Source organism: Mirounga angustirostris, unplaced genomic scaffold, assembly GCF_029215605.1.
Source record: "Mirounga angustirostris isolate CCGP_5_RB_7025 unplaced genomic scaffold, mMirAng1.0.hap1 SCAF_9, whole genome shotgun sequence".
Classification (NCBI taxonomy): Eukaryota; Metazoa; Chordata; class Mammalia; order Carnivora; family Phocidae; genus Mirounga; species Mirounga angustirostris.
This window is the reverse complement of record NW_026991717.1, coordinates 46,208,805-46,223,438: the sequence shown is the minus strand read 5'-3', so window position 1 is coordinate 46,223,438 and position 14,634 is coordinate 46,208,805. Positions and strand designations below refer to the sequence as shown.

The window sequence follows — 14,634 nt, the reverse complement described above, 5'->3', positions numbered from 1 at the left end:
GGGTCCCTGCTGCTCCCACATGAGGCTTTGCTTGGCCTCTGAGATGAGGCTGATTGCTCCCCGTGGGGCCCAGGCACACCAGCTCACCCAGCAGTTTTTACTCTAGAGCAGCGGCTGGGCCGCGGGAGGCTGGCTGGGGGTGGTGAGATGGCCCCCAGTCCTGCCTCCCCACTTTTCCTCACACAGGGCTACTCGCCCCCTACACCTTTCCCACTCCTTCCTCCAGCGCGGAATGTTTCTGGAAGAACCTGATCTGCCACACCTCCCACCTTAATCCCAGGCCCTCCACCAGGAAAAAGCTTGTAGTCTACATTCTTCCAGACCCTCTTCTGTGATTATAACCACACACACACTCATTTTAAACAGAAACGGGCCACTCTATCTTACTATTCTGCATCTTGCTTTTTAATACTTAATAGATACTGTCTTTCCACGTCTGCATCTCATTTTTAAACAGCTGTACTGTATACCAAGATTTATAGAACCATTTACTTGGTGATGGACGTTTGTTCCCACTTTTTCCACTACTGATGGAATAAATGTCCATACCAGTATCTTTACGTCTGCATGCAAGTAGCTCTATAGGAGAGATTCCTGGCTCAAAGAACATAGACCTTTTATTCTGTAAGACAACATAATTCATTGTTATAATAGGTAATACTCCTCTGTGTGCTTTTAAAAGTACAAAAGCGGGGTGCCTGGGTGGCTCAGATCATGATAATTCATTTACGTATTTTAGATCTCTAATTCATCTGATATTTGTTCTGGGTATGAGGTAGAGCCCTAACTTTCTTTTCTTTTCAAAATGTAAAGTCATTGTCTCTCTTTTCCCCTGATTTCAAAGGCCACATTTATCCTATATTAAACACCTGTACACACATGGGTCTCTTTCTGGATTGTCTCATTTATCTAGATGTCTATTCCTGTACTCACAATGCACTGCACCAATTACAGTGATAATTTATAGCATTTTCTGAGAACTTCTAGGACTCCACATTTTACACAAATATGTAACTTTTGATTCAACCCAAAATATGTGTTCTTTCTAGAAAAATCTGAAATATTGAGAAATGAAAAGAAAGCAATACTCACTTAAAATTCAACACTTAATGAGACCACATATGAATATATACATACGTGCAGAGAGCCATATGTTTTATATTTTTACAAAAATAAGACTATAGTCCAGTCTACAACCTTTTCTTCCCATGAACATTTTTCCATTTCAGTAAGTATGCCATATTACTGCATCATTATCTCTAATAAAAATCTATGTCATCGAAGTTCACTGAATGGACAGAGCAAAGCTTATTTAGCCAATCTTTGTTACTTGGTAATTGGTCATTTCCAATATTTTTGCTGAACAAAGCTAGTGATAAAAATTCTGTTTGTGTTTACTAAGCATTTATTTCAACTTTTATTTCTACTCCGACACTTTCTAGGAAGGATACTAAATGGCTGAAATATTAACATCTATGGCAAACTAGATGGCTCAAGGAGGTCAAAATAATGCCCAGAGGCCATTTAGAAGGAGATCAGCCCAGGGACCTACAAGTCTCCTCAGAGTGACCCCTGTGATGAAGGAATCGGTTAAAAACACCATTCTTGGAACTGTCTGTCCTTGGCCACCTCTTCCCGGTTACCAAGGCCCACTTCACTCAGGCTGTCCTTGCTCTGCCCCTAATGGATGGCTCCATATTGTCCGCAAATCCTCTTGAGCCCGACATTCAGGGCCCTCCACCATCAGGCCACTCTTAGCTTCATCTCGTCTCCTATGACATCCCCTGGGGAATCCTGCCACAGGGTTGAGCTCATTTTCCTAAAATGATCTGCTCTTTCTAGCCTCCCTGGCTTCTCTGTCTCTCCCCCCATTCCCCACCAAAAATGCCATTTCCTTCAAGGTGCTTTTTTAACATCCTAAGTCAGGTGTTACCTTTTTTTTTTTTTTTTTTTTTAAGATTTATTTATTTACTTGAGAGAGAGAGAGAATGGGGAGGGGGAGGGAGAGGGAATCCCAAGCAAATTCCCCACTGAGCGCAGAGCCAACGTAGGGCTCCATCCCATGACCCTGAGATCATAACCTGGGCTGAAATCAAGAGTCAGATGCTTGGGGCGCCTGGGTGGCTCAGCCGTTTAGCGTCTGCCTTCGGCTCAGGTCATGATCCCAGGGTCCTGGGATCGAACCCCACATCGGGCTCCTTGCTCGGTGGGAAGCCTGCTTCTCTGTCTCCCACTCCCCCTGCTTGTGTTCCCTCTCTCGCTGTCTCTCTCTCTCTGTCAAAAAATAAATAAAAATCTTTAAAAAAAGAAAAAATATATATATATATAAAAAGAATCAGATGCTCAACCGACTGTGCCACCCAGGCGCCCCCGGAGTTATCTTTTAAAAAATACTTCCATAAGCACTAATGTTTGGTCATATGTATATTATATTCTAACTTATCTTCTCTACCAAATTAATAAAACATTCAGCCAAGCCCACAGACTACTTTTATAAGAGATGTTACAGGTTGCCTCGCTGACTTCCATCTACCTTCCGTATGAGGAGGCCATCAAGTTTGGGTGGGATAGTCCTAACTCCCGTTTCCTACAGAAGTCCCTGCCATGCCTAACCTACTATAGGTACAGTCCTAGTCTTGCTACAGAGATTCAGGGATGGACACACAACCAATTTGGTCTAATCAGAGTGAAACCTAGGACTTTTGTCCAATGGCTAAGAGAAGTTTGAGAGAGAAAGATTTCAGACCTAGTTCGATCTGTTTGCTGGAAGTGAGGCAGCCACTTTGCTGCCATGAGGGAAAACAGCCAAGAAGGGAGCAAATACAAAGAAGGCAGAGCTGAAGAAGTATTAAAAAAAATTGGAGCCTTGATCAAACTGAGCCTGAAGTCTAGATTCCTGCTACAAGTTTCAGTTAGAGCAGCCTATAAATTCCCTTCATGTTTAAACTAGTTTTTATAGCACTGTGACTGAATGTTCTTTAGGAGGCTGTCCCAGCCAGCCATGCACTTACCTTCTTTGATAATGTCGATAATGTCATTGGCATTGAAGCTGAGTTCATCTGTGTCCTGAGCATCATAGGCATAGAGAGCCTTGCACTGTGGCACCTGAGGCTTAGGCTTGGGCTGGGGCTTAGGTCTGCCCCCGGCTGGGGGAGGCCGACTGCTCGTTTGCCTCCGGACACTGTGGAGAGAGTGGAGGCAGGTGAGAGACAGGACCTAACAGGAGGCAGCACCGTGTGGTGGTCTGGAGAACGGGGCCAGCACTGGCCCGCTCAAGTTCAAATCCAGTTCCATCCCTAGAAGATACGTCAATTCCCAAACTTACTCTGAGAATAAAAATACCCCCGCCCCCAACTCTGGAGACAGAACTTTTGCCAGTGCCCCAGAAGCCTGCAGGTGCCTCTCCTCAACAGCCATCCTTCCCAGAATCGACCACCATCCTGCATTTTGTATTAATAATTCTGCTTTTCTTTGTGGTCTTACCACACAAAGTATCCCCAAACAGTACACATAGTTTGCCTATTTTTTTACTGTATAAAAGGAATGTTCTTTTTTTTTTAGGGCGGGGTAGGGGTGGGAAACAGAGGGAAAGAGAGACATAATCTTAAGCAGGCTCCACGCCCAGCGCAGAACCCGACGCAGGGCTCAATCTCACGACCCTGAGATCATGACCTGAAACGAAATCACGAGTCCGACGCTTAACCGACTGTGCCACCCAGGCGTCCCCAAAGGAATCATGTTCTATCATTTGCTCTATTTTTGAGATACACCCTAGTGATGCATGAATGTACTGGCCACGAGAATGCATGTCCAATGGCTAAGAGAAGTTTGAGAGAGAAAGATTTCTCTCTCAGCCTCTTCCACGGCACGAACATGTCACAACTTACTTCTCCAGTCCCCTGTTGATGGTCATTTGGGATGATTTCATTTCCAGTATTGCGAAAAAATAGCAAAAATAAAACTGCTGCTTTGAATACTCTTGCGCGGGCAGTTTCTCAGCCTCAGCGCCACTGCCGTCTGGGGCCAGCACTGCTGGGGATGCTCCGAGGGGGCCGCCCCGGGCTCAGTGGACCGCAGGCTGCGAGCAGCATCCCGGCCTCTACCCGGTGGATGCCGGCAGCGCCTCCCCCGCCTCATCGCGGTCATCAAAACCATCTCCAGCTCCAGCGCCCTCAGCCGGGTCTTCGAGCTTTACACGTATTCTTTCTACACACCACACTGCCTCCAGCCTCCCTTCGTACATGTCTCAGAGGCACTGTAGCTTGAGCGATTTTAAACTTCTATCTGAAACAACTCTTTGTTAAGTATGTTCATACAGGCATTTAGAAAAAAAAGTAGTAAACGTTTTCTTTCCCACTTTGCTTGAGGAGAAACCAGGAAAAGCCTACATTCATTTGCTCACAAAACAAACCTAAGTTCAAGATTTCTTTTTGGAGAAATTGGGCTGTACTCAACTCAGTGGGGCTGGCTGTGTTCACACCTGTGGCAGGAAGAAGAAGGGAGGGTCCCCCCCCCCCCGCCCGGCCTGAGTTGTGTGTGTGGGGAAAGCACACCCAGCTTTGAGCCGTGCCTCCTGAAGTCCCATGATAACAGATGTGCACTGGGTGCTGATGAGCAAGTTAGATAATATCTGGGTATGGTGGGGGGGGGCACTGGCTGCCAGCTTTGGGGGAGGTAGGACTCTTTCTGTCAGGGGTGGGGTTTCAGGGGGCTGCCCGGGGCTCCCTGCGTGGGTGGGGAGCAAACCCCAAGGTTACTCAGGCTCTACTCTTCTTAGGTCCCCACCTACCCACCCATCACCAAGCACTTTCATCATAGAGGACAGCATCTTGTAGATCACTAGCATGACATCATTTCCTCCCTAGTCAATTAGAAATCCCCATTCCCTGCTAGAGAAGTGCTTGCCTCTCTGAAAGCTGGCCAGGCAAGCAGGCTTTTTTTTTTTTTTTTAAAGATTTTATTTATTTATTTGACAGAGAGAGAGACAGCTAGAGAGGGAACATAAGCAGGGGGAGTGGGAGAGGGAGAAGCAGGCTTCCTGCTGAGCAGGGAGCCCGATGCAGGGCTCGATCCCAGGACCCTGGGATCATGACCTGAGCCGAAGACAGGCGCTTAACGACTGAGCCACCCAGGCGCCCCGCAAGCCGGCTTTTAATTAAGCAACCTATACATTAGGGATGTGTCAGCATCTGGTTAATAAGAGCCATTAGCCTGGATACCAGAAGTCATCTGATTTCCCAGCAACAAGGAAGGGGGGGTGCATAGGAGGGGTGTGCATTAGAATACCCTGGGAGGGAGGAAAGACTCCAGCCTGCTGGTTCCAGGGTGCAGGGTTGGAAGGGTGTGCGCGCATGTGCACGCACACACACACGCTCTCTCTCTCTCTCTCTCTCCCCGCACCCAGAAACTCGTGGATGGAGATCTGGCCTCTCTTATGTCCAGGGGGGAAACCTACGAACATTAGGGCAGTTGATGAGGCGTCTGGACCCAAGAGTATTGGGACTTAGGTATAGTCCCTGGGGAAAAAGGGGCCAGGGGGCCTCTTAGTGTGGAGAAGAAGGTAGATGATGCTCTGAAATGTAGGACTGTCCTTCCTGCAGCAATCCTGCTCTGCCCATCACCTCCAGCTTTGACCAAACCCTGGCAGTTCCTCCTTCTTCATGTCTTTGCTACCAGTTGCTTCCTTCCCGGGCTCCCTGAATATCCTCCAACTCAGTGTCTGTTAGTTCACTTCACCCTCCATTAAAAATCCCGACAGCTTCTCCTGCTCCTGGGAAATGGACCAAGACTTGCATGGAGCCTACAAAGTCCCTGCCGGGAGTGGCCCCCGCTGGCTTCCAGCCTCCAATCCTGCTGCAGGCCACACTGGTACCTTTCCACCTTTCTTTTATGAGCCCTGGTTGGGGTCAGGGCACCCTGTTCACGTACTCCTAGCTTATATCATCTTTAGGGGACACTGCTTTCTCCCCAAGATCAGGAACAAAACAGATGTCCGCTCTTACCACTTCTGTTCCATACTGCACTAGAAGCTCTAGCCAGAGCAATTAGTCAAGAAAAATAAAAGGCATTCAGACCGGAAAAGAAGTAAAAATACCTCTATTTGCAGATGAGATGATCTTGCATGTAGAAAAAAACCTAAGGAATGCACTAAAAAAACTATCGGAACCAATAAACAAGTTCAGCAAGATTAGAGAATACAAGATTGAGAAAACAATTCCATCTGCAATACATACAGAAAAATATACCACGGAGGAGTAAATTTAACAAAAGAATAATTCCATTCATATAAAATATCCAGAAAAAGCTAATCTATAATGAAACAAGTAGGTTAGTGGTTCCCTAGGGCTGGGGCTGAGGGTGGGGGAAAGGAGGTTTCTTTCTGGGATGATGAAAATTCTAAAATCAGATTATGATGGGGCGCCTGGCTGGCTCAGTCAGTGGAGCATTCGACTCTTGATCTAAGGGTCAGGAGTGTGAGCCCCATGTTTGCAGAATGTACTTAAAAAAATTTTTTTTTAAACTAGATTACAATGATGGTTGTATAACTCAGCACCAAATACCGCTGAATGGTACTTTAAATGGGTTGATTTAATAGTATATAAATTATATCTCAAAACTGCTTAAAAAACAAAACAAAACAGGTAAATGACATAGACCCCTCTTGGCTGGGCAGCTCCCTGCTGATACCCAGAGTGACCTTGGCCAGTCTGTCGGCCCGCAGGTGCTGGATGTCCCAGAACCAGGCAGTCTGGCAGAGGAGCTGGGGGAGGGGAGGACTATCTAAACCCCTGGGCCAACACAGCCATTGCATGGTATTTGGTCCCAAGGCATTCAGAGAATACTTCCTTAGGATAAGGCAAAGTAAAACCTATCAAAATAAAACCTCAGGGAATACTGGGGGATTGGGGTTCCCTTGCAGGCCCTTGGCAACAGTGGGCTTGGTTGTCCCAGGCCCTGGACCGCGGCCACCATGCTTTACCAACGTAAAGCCATGTGCTCGTTTATCACTTGGCTAACCAGGGTTCACAGTACCCCACATTTGGGAGCAGGGGGCGTCCAGGCAGCTTTGAGATGCGGCGCTGGGTGCTTGTGGACTGGGGGGCTGTGTTTGAGGGGGATGGACGTGGAGGTGGGGGACAGCTCTGCATTTTGCGTTAGGGAAGTGTCTGCGTGGACAACCAACCCCGAGGTCACCGTGATCTGGCTCTTCCCTGTGACCAGGAAGGAGCACAAGTACTCCAGTGGGGCAGTCGGTCCGCGCCAAGTCCCTGCGGCCCCACTCTCACATCTCAGCTTGTTTTGCCCCTTCCTGTGCGACTCAGCAGAAGGCCTGTGTCGCCTGGGAACCCCTCCCTGCAGCTGTATGAAAGCAGATCCCCTCGCCTCAGACGAGGCTGCTCTGGGCACCTCCCAGCGCTCCCGGGCTCCTGGGACCTCCCGCCCCGGGGGGCACAACGGCAGACGCGCTCCAGCCGCACACACCTTTCTGCTCCCGGGGTCTGGGCCCCCCGCCCGGCACTGCTAACTCTCACTCTCAGGATGCTTTATAGCGCGCTCTCAGCAAACTCTGTACTGTCAGCGGCACCCCGGAGCCCAGCAAGTCTGCGCCGACGACGCGCCTGCCGCCTCTCCGTTTTACCACAGCGTGGACCCCGAAACCGTCACAGGAAACCCTGTGATGGCCACAGCCATTTTATTTCCCAGCTCCGTCTTGGCCTCCGCCGCAAGCCCACACAATCTCCTTGGCAGCACTAGGTGGCGATCCTGTGTAACCAATAATGAGCAAGGAGAAAGACTGCTAGCTGCCCGAGGAGACTGATTAATGGGGCCCTTCAGGGGCCTGGAGCCCTGCACGTGCAGCCAAGGGGCGACCGGCCAACGCAGCCCAGAAGGGCTGGGCTTCGGGCTTGCTCCCACGGGAGCCGCAGCCGGCTCAGTGCGGCCCAGGAGAGGGGGCTGTCGCACCTCGGGGCCTCGGCGAGTCCGCTGTTAAACACAGCCACTGTTACAGATGAAATGGAACACACAGGTTCGAAGAGATGAAGGCAAAGGCAATAAATACTCAAAACTCGGGGCGCCTGGGTGGCTCAGTCGGTTGGGCGACTGCCTTCGGCTCAGGTCATGATCCTGGAGTCCCGGGATCGAGTCCCGCATCGGGCTCCCTGCTCGGCGGGGATTCTGCTTCTCCCTCTGGCCCTCCCCCCTCTCATGTGCTCTCATTCTCTCTCAAATAAATAAATAAAATCTTAAAAAATAAATAAATAAATACTCAAAACTCAACCCTTTCGCATTATCCCACCACATTTTACTTCTGTCCACGCGCTTGGCCTCACACACGTCTGCCTGCTTCGGGACGGCGGAAGCGCTCCAGTGCGGCGCGGCTGCGCGTCCCTTCCCGGCTCCGAGACCGGCGGGGTCACGCCGGCAGCCTGCCCTTGGCCGTGGCGAGTGGAAACTGGCCAACCGAGCGCAACTCAGGCCCCCTCACGTCCAGACGGCCGGCCGCTCCCCAGCACCCCGTCGTCCCCACACGGCCGCGGTGGCCCCTGTTCGCTCGTCTCCAAGCGTTCTGCCTACACTGGTTTCGTAAGGCACGCGCAGGAGCTAGATCATTCTGGTGGCTCTGGTGTTTTACGACACGTGCGCTCCCCATCGGCTTTACCCGACTGAGAACGGTCCTAAAAGCATTATTTCACGGGGATCGTGGGGGTTGGAGCAAGACTTCCGGACTCACAGTAAGTTACTTTGCGCGTTACATATATTAACAGATGGTTCTAAAACTCCGCGTCACTGAGCCCATTGTTTCCTTCGGCGCCATGCAATCGGGTTTCCCTACGACGACGTGACCCCCATCATTACCCCGAGCGGATCTCTTCCCCACGAAGCAAACAAGCACACGGCGAAGCCGAGCTACAGCAACTTGCTTTCACAGCGGGTCGTTTTTCTGAGCAGGGCTCCGGGCCTCGCCGCAGTCACACTCTAACCCACCGCACCCGGGTGCCCCCTCCTCGGGCGCCTCCCACCCGGGCTGCCCCGTGTTCCTGACGGGGCCGGACCGAGGGGGACCCACCGACAGCCGAACCCTCACGGACAGCCGCCCAATCTCACGGGTGCCCAGAGCCCCCGAGAAGGCGAGCCCCCCGCGGACGCCAGTGATGACCAGGCTCTCCCCAGCGAGCGTTCGTGCCTTGGCTCGCCGCTGGTTACATCTGTCACTGTCCGTGGGGTGTGAGCTGTTACGGGGAAAGGAGCAAAGGATGTTTCACTCGAAGAAGACGGGGGGGGGGGGAACGGTAGAGCCGGAGAAGAAGTTTGGCACTTTATTCACATCGTGCAAGTGCAGCTAGCGTCTGTTCTAACGTTACCTGGTGGCTCCCCGTTTTGCTGTTGCTCTGCGCCCAGGAGAGCAGCAGGCTCTTCCCCGCGTGTGTGAGGGGGAAGCTGTGTCCCGGGCCGGTCCCCTTGTCCCCAGGCCGCCCGTCCCCCCGCTAAAGCCTGCAACGCCTGAAGCTTCCACCCCACGGAATTCTTGAGAGTAAAGCCGCCTTCCAATCCCGGCAGAATAGGACCATTTCCCGATAAGCCCGAAGCACACGCGTAACAGTAATAAAACCAATACAAATAAACTTTCAAGGCGCACAACACCTGCCATTTACAAAGCCCTTCCTTCATCTTCAAGACGCCCCGAGGAGTGGGCTTTCACGTGAGATTATTATCCTTGTGGCTCAGGTGAGGACCCCAAGGTGTGGAAAGACGGCGGGACAAGCAGCAGGGGGTACAGTAGGTAATCAGGAGAGCGATGTCTGGGTCCGGCGTGCGGCCCAGACAGGCACGGGACTCAGTAAATACCTGATGACTGAATCAATGAAGGATGAACAAATGAATGGGACCGACACCCAGTCCCTGCAGCTGTGACTCCCATGCTCTCTGCACACGGCCAGGCCACCTTTCACGAGCGTCTCCGCAGCTCCCACACCCCTGGGGTAGCCGGCTGTACCTGGTCGATCCCAGGGTGAGCTGGGATGAGGCTCTCTAATATCACCTCTTCGTTCTGCAGATGTGGGATTTAGGTCTTGAAATTCCAAGAAGGAAAATAATGGCATTTTATTTCACTGGCTCTTTAAAATATGCTCTGTTCCAAAAGGTTGAACCTATAAACATTACTGGAAACGTGGGAATGGATGCCAGGAATTCCTAAGCCTCATGTCTGCCTGGGCCAGGATACAGCTCCAGCTCCCGTACATTATGGGTTGAGAAATATTGCTATTGGACACTCGTTGGAAATTTTAGGCCCTTTGAAAATATGAATCCATTAGGAGAATCTTGTCAAGAGACATACAGGCAGCATTTGAATTTTTCTCTCGATTCCTCCCCTTTGTGGCATGGCCAGAAGCCCTGTCCCTGAGCGCTTTCAATAGTTTTCTGTTTCTCCAACTTCTAGTTGGATTAATCTCTGGAGTATCTCGAAATTTCGCGAAGTTGCCCTCCCATGAAATGGACCGCAGGATTAAAGAGGCCAACCGAAAAGACAGTGTTCCTGTGAAGTCAGAGCAAAGGCTGATGAATGAACTGTCTGTATGGTTCTTGCTTAACCCGTTCTCTTTCCCGAGGATCAGGAAAGATCGTGAAGCTGCAACAGATATTTCAAAAGGTATGCCGAGACTGCAGGACACAGCTCTCTCCGTCTCCTTGGCCAGTAACAACGAGGATGCCACTAAGAATAGCCCCTGTGCCACCAACACGGCAAGGCAAGGGTAAAGAACCCAGCTGGGATGGTAATTTAGTGAAGGCTTCATGCTCTCTCCAAAAAACCTGGCTGAACCTAAAATAAACTGACCAAGACTTTCCTGAATTAACTGGAGGTGCTAATTACACCATTTGATTTTATCCACATTACATGATCCAAAAGAAATGATTGCTTATGCTAAATATGTCCATACAGGAAAGTGCACTGGGGGTGGCAGAGGGAAAAGAAAGATAAGCCTGAGGGTGTGAACGCCCAAGCAGAGGAAGACCACGGTTATCTGGTTTTTACGGATTGGCACATTCAAGGTCACTGTTTGGAACTGTGACGTACACAGGAGTGTCCGTGTTTATGGAATGGTTTGAGATCCCAGAGTCCGCTGTTTGCTCCAACAGGCTGCTATGAAATGAATGCAATTCGTGCTTCCTTGGTGAAGAGCAGTTACTAAATGCAGCTGACCCCGAGGCTCCCGAAATGCCTCAGGCATGTGCCTCAGGCCTGTCTAAGGTCTCTGATCACAGTAGAAATCATTTTAATTTTCACTTCATGTGTTTTAGAAAATAAATACCAAGAAGCAGCTCAGCCCTTTGACCGGAGTGCGATTTTTCAAAGCAATGTTTGCATCACAGCAGATCTAAGTGTGCAAAGAGGGGGCAGGCTGGGATTCTTGTAGCTCCCGGGCCTCAAAGGTGCACGCACCACGGGGGGTCAGGAACATCTTCCTGCCTGGTAGGTGGCTGCGAAGGTGCCCTCCCCGTCAGCCTCACCGCCATCACCACACCACCATCCTGTATGCCTGATACGCCATCACGTACGCCCAGACCCAGAAGTGGCAAAGGGTGTGATGAGCCTTAAAAAGGGAGCCAGGCAGCCCAGGGCTGGAAGGGAGCAGCCTCAGTTAAGACAAAATGTTCCTAAATTGCCTGCTTTTGGCTGACAGATGCTCCCTGTTGGCTGGTGTGCAAGTCTGTAACTTGCAAAGCAGGGCTGGAAAGATAGTCTTGCTTGCCAAAGCCAAAGCAAGTAGGAAGCTAACAGACAGAGCTAAGAGATTTGGTGCGTTCTGTTGATTGATTCACACCCTCTGCCTACTTTTGGGACATCAACCCGGGCCCAGGAAGGGTTGTTTGAGTATTTTCACTATGTCCATCCATCTGAATAGCATAGGTCTGGGTTACGGAGTAAAAATCCGATCGCCTCAACAGCACCCTTTGCATTCACTTGTACACAGAATCTTTTCCTGGCTTTATCAATTAGACAACAGATGCCTTCAGATGAGTGGTTTTCAAAATGTGGTCCCTGGATCAGCAGCAACAGCATCTAAGAACTTGGTAGAAATGGGAATTCTTGGGCACCGCTCTGGACCCACTGAATCAGACACTCTGGAAGTGGGCCAGGAAGTTCTCCAGGTGATTCTATGCACATTAAAGTCTGAGAACTACTACTTTCGACCAAGCCAGTCAGGTCGGCCAAGATCGCTGGAACTGGTGGGGGGCAGCTAGTTCTGCAAGCGTGGGGATAGGTGGGGAGAGACCTAGCGAAGGACGGCAAGCCCTCCACTGTCAGCCTATCTGTACAAAACTGAGCTGCTTTCATATCTGGAGCCCAAATGAGGCGAGACTAGCCAGGGGAAGAGGAACCCCAGGAGAACGTGGTTACATTTGTAAGAGCTTCGCGGTCTTTTAGAAGGAAGCTGACAAGGCAGGAAAAACATCCTGTAATGGGGCCTAGAAGGGGATGGAGGAGCTGTTGTTGCTCTCCCAGCAAGGCTCTATTTCATACACAAGTCTCCTGACCGCACGCGAACCTTCATCACTGTAGAGACACAGAGAGAATGGAATATAGAGGTAGGCGCCAGGGAGGGGAAGAGGGGGCTGGAGCAGGCCCGTTCTGGGGTTCAGCAGGGAAGACTACTCCACCTCTGGGGATCATGTGGGATTGGATGACTGTTTCCAAGTCACCAGTTCAACCGCCACAAGATAATGACTTTATCACCGCCACCGCCATCGTCGTCTCCAAGCCACAGCTGACCGAGTAGCCCCTTACGTGTCCAGTACCGTGCCGGGTATATTTTATGTACGTTCTTTCTCATCCTCCCAACAGCCCTGCCAGCCTGGTGGTATCTCATCAGCGTACAGGTGAGGAAGACGAAGCTCAGAGAGGGTACGCTGCAGGTCCAACGTTAGATGCGGAACAGGGATTGAGGTAAGATCCTCATCCCGATCTGGTGTTTGACAACATCACTCTACAGTATTTCTGCCTGGTTATTTCCATCCACCCTGTGCCTGAACACTTCCAAGGACAAGGCGCTCCTTACAACCCAGGGCAGTTCATCTTTGGGCTTTTAGAATGCTCTTTTGTTTACCAATGCCAAAATCTACCTGCTGGCGGAGTTCACCAACTTATCTTAAGGTTGGCTTATTTTACGCCTGGTGACTCCGCAGGACATGTCCAACCCCCTTTCCACACCGCTGACTCTTTGGAATATCAATATAGAGTTTCAGAAGTCTTTCCTTCCTCCAGCTAAAAACCCTGGGCTTCTTTTTACCAGCCTTCACTTTTAGTTCTAGAAAGGCAGAGAGGCTCTCCTTTTGAAGCCCTGACGATCTGTATGCATAAAAACATCCACACCTCATAGAAGGCTGGGATGTTTTCCTTCTTGTTTCCGAGGGTGCTCTGAGCTGTAGCGTTTATGCACCTGCAGGCACAGAGATCAAAACCCCATCATTCCTCAGCCATGCCAGACAGCAAGGCAGGTCACAGAATAACTGAATCTCAGGGCTGAAGGGGACCGTCTTCTGAGGTTCATGATAAGCCATCTCCAGAGAAGGAGTTGTGTGCCATCAATCTGGCTGTACTTTCAGGAATGTCAACCAAGAGCCCCGAGGCCTTGGCCTTGGATCCCGGATTACAACATGCAGGTGGAAAACAACTCTAGAATCACGCAGAGACTGCCCAAAGAAATCCCTGGACCTTGCTGTGATCGAGGGAGAGGGAGGTCACCAGCTTCATCTAGGGGAGGTGGGACTCTTACCCGGCAGCACCCTGGTCTGGGACCTTAAGGAAATCCAAGCTCTCCGGCGTCTGGGACACTCGGTCTGAGCCGGTGGACTGTTGTCGTGGCAAGGGTGGGCGGGCCATGGAAGTGTACAGACTTTTCTGATTTAACCTCTGGCTGCCAGCAGCATGGGGATGTGGCAGAAACTGGTTTTTGAGGACTCCATTCTGATGGTATCCTAGAGAGAGAAGGGGAGAAAACAACGCTTTGATTTTCTGATCTTCTGCTAAAAGGCTCTCCAAATTCCTTCCATCTCTTAGCCAAGAGCAAGCTACTTAGCTTCTCTAGGCCTCAGTTTCCCATCTGAAAATACAGAGGGTATGACTGCAAATACATCGTGAGGAATCGCGCTAATACATTGTAAGCTGCCGAGCAAGGGCCTGGAACATAGCAGACCCTCACACATACATGCTGACATTAGAATCACCAGATGTTCAGGGTTTCAAAGCCCGCGTGCAAGGAAAGGTAAGCTGGCCATGAGCTGGCAGGCACACTCTTCGATCTGAGAAAAATTGTGAGGTTATGATTCAAGAGGGCTGGCAGGCAGCTGTTTAAACAGTTGGACATCCATTTCCAGGGTGTCAGCCTTAGGTGTCCTCTGCAGGAGCCCGCTGTGGGAGGTAGAGGGGGTACTCCACACAGGCAGGGGAAATGTGGCGCTGGTTGGATCAATCCAGATACGGCAAGCTCTCTGAGCCAAACAACTGTTCCTAGTCAAGATCACGTTACCTGGTTAGTAAGGGAATATGGTGATGGGCTCCGAGCCACAGGCCCTGGCTAAAAGGGGCATCACCATTCCATCGTGTTATGGTCTCTTCTCTCTTATCTCTTC

At 50.4% G+C, this 14,634-nt stretch overlaps 1 protein-coding gene across 1 annotated transcript in view; it reads right to left on the bottom strand.

Annotated features, from left to right (window-relative positions):
• Positions 1–14,634, bottom strand: part of MYO1E (myosin IE) — a 194,779-nt gene that overhangs the window by 1,492 nt on the left and 178,653 nt on the right. The window contains exons 26-27 of the mRNA XM_064570382.1: positions 13,779–13,980; positions 3,012–3,181 (exon numbers count right to left, since the gene is read on the bottom strand). Of these exons, the coding sequence (XP_064426452.1) occupies positions 3,012–3,181; positions 13,779–13,980 (372 nt within the window). The remainder of the gene's footprint in view (positions 1–3,011; positions 3,182–13,778; positions 13,981–14,634) is intronic.